This window comes from Rhinolophus ferrumequinum, chromosome 26 (assembly GCF_004115265.2).
Source record: "Rhinolophus ferrumequinum isolate MPI-CBG mRhiFer1 chromosome 26, mRhiFer1_v1.p, whole genome shotgun sequence".
NCBI lineage: Eukaryota > Metazoa > Chordata > Mammalia > Chiroptera > Rhinolophidae > Rhinolophus > Rhinolophus ferrumequinum.
In genome coordinates, this window is record NC_046309.1 from 7,389,409 (window position 1) to 7,394,268 (window position 4,860).

The 4,860-nt window shown below is 45.3% G+C and overlaps 1 protein-coding gene across 1 annotated transcript; it reads right to left on the reverse strand.

Annotated features, from left to right (window-relative positions):
- Window positions 1-431: 431 nt before the first annotated feature.
- Window positions 432-1,468, reverse strand: LOC117018328 (olfactory receptor 6B1). Its single transcript, XM_033099283.1, has one exon. It carries the CDS (start codon window positions 1,406-1,408, stop codon window positions 473-475), a length of 936 nt encoding a protein of 311 aa, XP_032955174.1. The 5' UTR covers window positions 1,409-1,468; the 3' UTR covers window positions 432-472.
- Window positions 1,469-4,860: the final 3,392 nt, after the last annotated feature.

Genomic DNA, 4,860 nt, shown 5'->3' on the forward strand with positions numbered 1-4,860 from the left:
AGAGAGCCAGGAACTAAGAAAGGACCCAGGGCTCGGAGGCAGGAGGCCTCGCCTTATGCCCTCTGCTCCACACTGTCTGTGACCGGACATTCTTTCCTTCCTTAAGCCTCTGTTCTAGAAGCGTGTAAAACACAGCAAAGAATCCCACCTCATGCCGCTTACTTCAAAAGAACAAGTCTCAAAAGTGTTATTTGTTCTTAGATGAAAGATATTGCAAATACCAAAAGCCATCCTATTTCAAACAATTCTAAAGAAAGATTTATATTTCTGCTGACATTGGCATGTTCTGCAGAATACAGCTTAAAGTATAGCTCCCTTTGGCATTGGCAAAACTATGAACTATGGTGACGTAGATGGGATGATGTCGGATTACATGAGTCACATCCAGGGAAGCACTGAGGAGAAAAGGGTGGAGCGCGGCAGAGCAGGCCCAGATCCGACCATCTCCTTCTTTCTAATCATTTGCAGTAGACTAGTCAGAGCGGATGGCCTGGCAAGAGATCAGTTTCTGCAGCGCCTGTTTGACCTCTCGGTTCCTGAGGCAATAAATAAAAGGGTTGAGAGCAGGGGTGACAACGGCATAGAAGACGGAAATAACTTTGTTCATGTTGAAGGCATAGATAGCTCGAGGCCGAGCATACATGAAAATAGTGGCGGAATAGAAGATGGTGACCACCACGAGGTGGGAGGCACACGTGGAGAAGGCTTTCTGCTTTCCAGTGGGCATGCGGAGAACGGTGGCCAGAATGCACCCGTAGGACAGGACCGTGATGGAGAGCGGGGAGAGGAAGATGATCAGCGCCAGGATAAAGTCCACCAACTCGGCTACGGACATGTCTGTGCAGGAGAGGTTAAGCACTGGGGAGATGTCACAGAAGAAGTGATTGATGACATTGGGACCACAGAAGCTGAGGCGAGAGATGAAGTAGATCTTAGCCAAGGAGATGCCAAAGCCAATGGCCCAGGAAGCAAGAGCCAGGCGGAAGCAGAGCCCGAGGCTCATGGTGCTGGCGTAGTGCAGCGGGCGGCAGATGGCCACGTAGCGGTCATAGGCCATGGCGGCCAGGAGCACACACTCCGTGCACATGAGCGCGATGAAGAAGTAAAGCTGGATCATACAGTGAGTGAAGGAGATGCTGTTGCTCACAGACCAAAAACTACACAGCAACTTGGGAACCGTCACCGAGATGTACCAGGTCTCCAAGAAGGACAGGTTGGCCAGAAAGAAGTACATAGGCTTGTGCAGGGGCCGGTTCTGCCGCACCAGCAGGATGATGATGACATTTTCAGCCACTGTCAAAACATAGGCCACCAGGAATATCAGGAACACGGCCGCACGCATGACCCCACTGCCCGGGAACCCCACCAGAATGAACTGGGTGACCCGTGTGTGGTTCTCCACTTCCATATTGGAGACACAGGGCTTAGCTCTCCTGGGGGGAAAATCACTCGGTCAGACTCCACGGTGCAGTTAGACTCTTCCATCCTTTGCCTTCTCTAACAAGCAATAACAGTAACAGTATCATGTAGTAAAAATATATTATAGGCTAGACCATGCACTGGGTACATGATGCACACAGCATAATTTAGTTCTCGCGTAGCCGCTTTATATGTGTTATTATATCTATTTTAGTGATGAAGAAACCGAGTCTTGGAGAATTACTAAGTAACTTACCAAGTTCCCACTGGCAGCACGACAGGAATCAAGTGTGAGTCTAAAGCCCACGTTCTGTGTAATATCCTCCATTGTCCTTCACAACCACCACGTCCCATGTGACACTGCCAGTTCCAAAGAATATACCTGATTTTCCTGGCCCATCGTCTACCCAGAGCTCCGGAAGTTCTTCCTTCCAGCTTATGTATCCCTCACCTGCTACTACTTTCCTTTCCATGGAGCTGGGAGTGCAGCTGTCGTCATCTGTGAGGTACAAGATGAGATGGGAAGAGTCATGTTCTTCAGGATTAAAGACCTGGACCATGTCTGCCCTTGATTTGCTGTACGACCTTGAAATATTGTCCTCTCTGAAACCCAATTTCCTCTTCTGTAAATGTACATATTAATATTCAGCTTATATCCCTATGGATCAAAATCCAAATGAAATAATGTAAATGAAATTTATATGAACGATAAATAACAGTAAGTGTGAAAGAGGCTCTTACCCCACAGGAGGGCATTAAAAAGGTAGGGATGGGCTTCAATAGGAGGAAGGAGTGTAAAGGCCATGAGCCAAGCAGAGTGGTGAGTAAAAGAAATATGGGCTTCCTCTCAGAAAGCTTTCTGTCCCGGCAGGTGGAGCTTTTTAAAAAAATAAACAAAGATAGAAATACATAATAAAATTTGAGACATTTTCCATGAAGGTTGAAAAACAGAAAATGCTGCTAGTGTGATCAAAGAAGATCCCTATGACCTCTGAGGAAGTGACATCTAGACAGGAGGGATTCCAAGGCCCCAGCCCTTTGAAGAGCTGAGCTGAGAGGGAGCTGCACTGAAATGTGACCACCACCACTGAGCTGTGATGGACGGGGAGGGCACAGAGGACCAGGGGGGAAAGGTGGCAGGCCCATAGAGAGTAATAAAGGATGTGAATAGTGTTCTAAATACAGTCGGAAGCAAGTGAAGGATTAAAGCTGAATAGGGGCACGGTCTGATTTACGCTCTGGAAAGACAACTCTGTCATCGCCCAAGACTCCGTGAAAGCAAGAGTGGGAGCTGTGAGGCTGGCTGGAGGCTATTCAGAGAAACTGCCCGTCACCTTGACTACTACAGTGGTGTCAGAGGTGTGGGTCAATATAAGATACATTTTAGAAGAATCTTTAACAATAATTGATGGACTGAATACGGGCGTAAAGGAAAAAGAGAAATCAAGGAGGAATCTCACATATCAGCTTTTTACATGGAAGCAATGCCATTTACTAAGATGGGGAAACCTGGGGTGTTCACAGCATTTTTCTCAAAGTTGAGGACGTACCAATGGGCAAGAATTTGGTAGGGTTATGGTTTGATTAGTTTTAACATGAAGCCTGAGCCATCAGTCCAGAAAATTCTGTAACAATAATCTATTGAGCACTTACTAGGTGCCAGGAAGTTTGCTAGTCCTTTTCACACAATATCCCATTTAATCCAGGAAACACTACTGATAAGGTATCGCTATTCTAATGTTACAGAAGACACTGACTTAGATTAATATGACTAAATTAGAGAGTGATGGAATCAGAATTACAGCCAAGACAGGGTCTCTCTGACTGAAAGAATGGCCTGCGCTTTGCTGACACAGGTGAGAAAGAGCAGATTTGGGACTCACTGCCTCATTTTTACATCTAAAGTTTCTGACTATTTTAGGAAATGTTCTCCAATCCTACTGAAATTTCATCATAGACACAAACTATAATGATTAGCCCAAATTATATATATATAATATATATAATATATTATATTATATAGAGGATGTGGCATTCAGGCAGATGAATGAGTGAACAGCGGTATGGAAGAGCCTGGCATTTTCAGGGAAGCAACTCATTCAGGCCTGACTGCTGTGTGAGTGGGCAAATTATGAGTGAATGCAGAGTGAAAAGGGATGGAGGGAGAGAGAGAGAGACACTGAAAGCAGTGTCACGGGCCAGATCAGGGAGACCTTCGTGTGAAATAGGAAGGCATTTAAAAGTTATCGTGCAGTATAGACAACAAGCAAGCGCTGGCTGTTTTTCAGATGATTGTAACATCCTCGTATCTCACCCTGCCTTTTGATGTGGGGATGGATTAGGATGGGTCAGGGCTGCCAAACATGAGAGAAAAGTTAGAAGACAGCCTCCCAGCAGACACTTAAAAGACAACACACACAGAGAAAAACCTCCCCAGTTGCATTTGTTAAAAAGACAAAGATGAACATATTTAGACATACCTGTGCACAAATGACACACATCACTTAGCACTCCCAGAGGAAGCTCAACAACAAAACAACCTTCCCTATCCCTCATCAACTGAATGAAGAGTGCATGGGCACTAATTATTACATTCTCATAGGAGGAACTGACCATATTTACTGTCAGGGCATTATTTTATCATAAAATTGATAGACGTTTTTCAGTCATAATAGTTTCTAGTCCATTACAATGTAATCAAACTTGTTACCCCTTAAAGCCGATTTTTACCCTTGCTCTAGAATCAAATATCCTAGCTTCTTCTCTCCATTCTTGCACCTGCTGTGTATGCAGTTCCCCTGAATTTTGTCTGCATTCTGCACAAGTGTAGGTTCCAAGCAATTCAAATTTTATGAAAACATAACCTCCATCCCTGCTGAGACAACAGCAGTTTTTGTAACCACCACCACCACCACAAATGAACTGCTGGGAAGACACAGCAGCCTGCAGTATGAGAAGCCTGAAGGCATAGGAGGCTCTGCAGGTTGGGATCAGAATCCGGGGCACTTATTTCTGCTGCAAAACCAAGAGATGCCCCGGGAAAGTCGAAAAGGAAATGTGTTCCCTCAACTCACTACACACCTGGCTGCACTTAAGAGAGTTCAAAACACGAGAACATCAATCACCCTGACAGCTGGCTGAGAACTGAGGTTGGATAGAAGGAAGAAGTGTGACAGTAGAATTAAATATTTGGGATTTGAACATTGCTGTGCCCTAGGAGCCTGGAACAGAGCTGTCTGCAGTGTTAGAAAGAGATGCTCTGAGAGGGGACCCTTACCTTGGCTCAGCAAACTCTGATGGGGTGGAATAGGAAACGGAAGTCTTCACTGATTCTAAAGTAGGAAGAAGTAGAAAAGATTCAGGTATGGAATCGATGTGAGGAACCCACTCTCTAAACCTAGAAGGACTGAAAGGGCACAGATTACCCAGCTTCTTCCCTAC

What these genes read in the sequence shown, in the direction of transcription:
- LOC117018328 (XM_033099283.1), bottom strand. Translation starts at nt 1,408, where the DNA reads ATGGAAGTGGAGAACCACACACGGGTCACCCAGTTCATTCTGGTGGGG.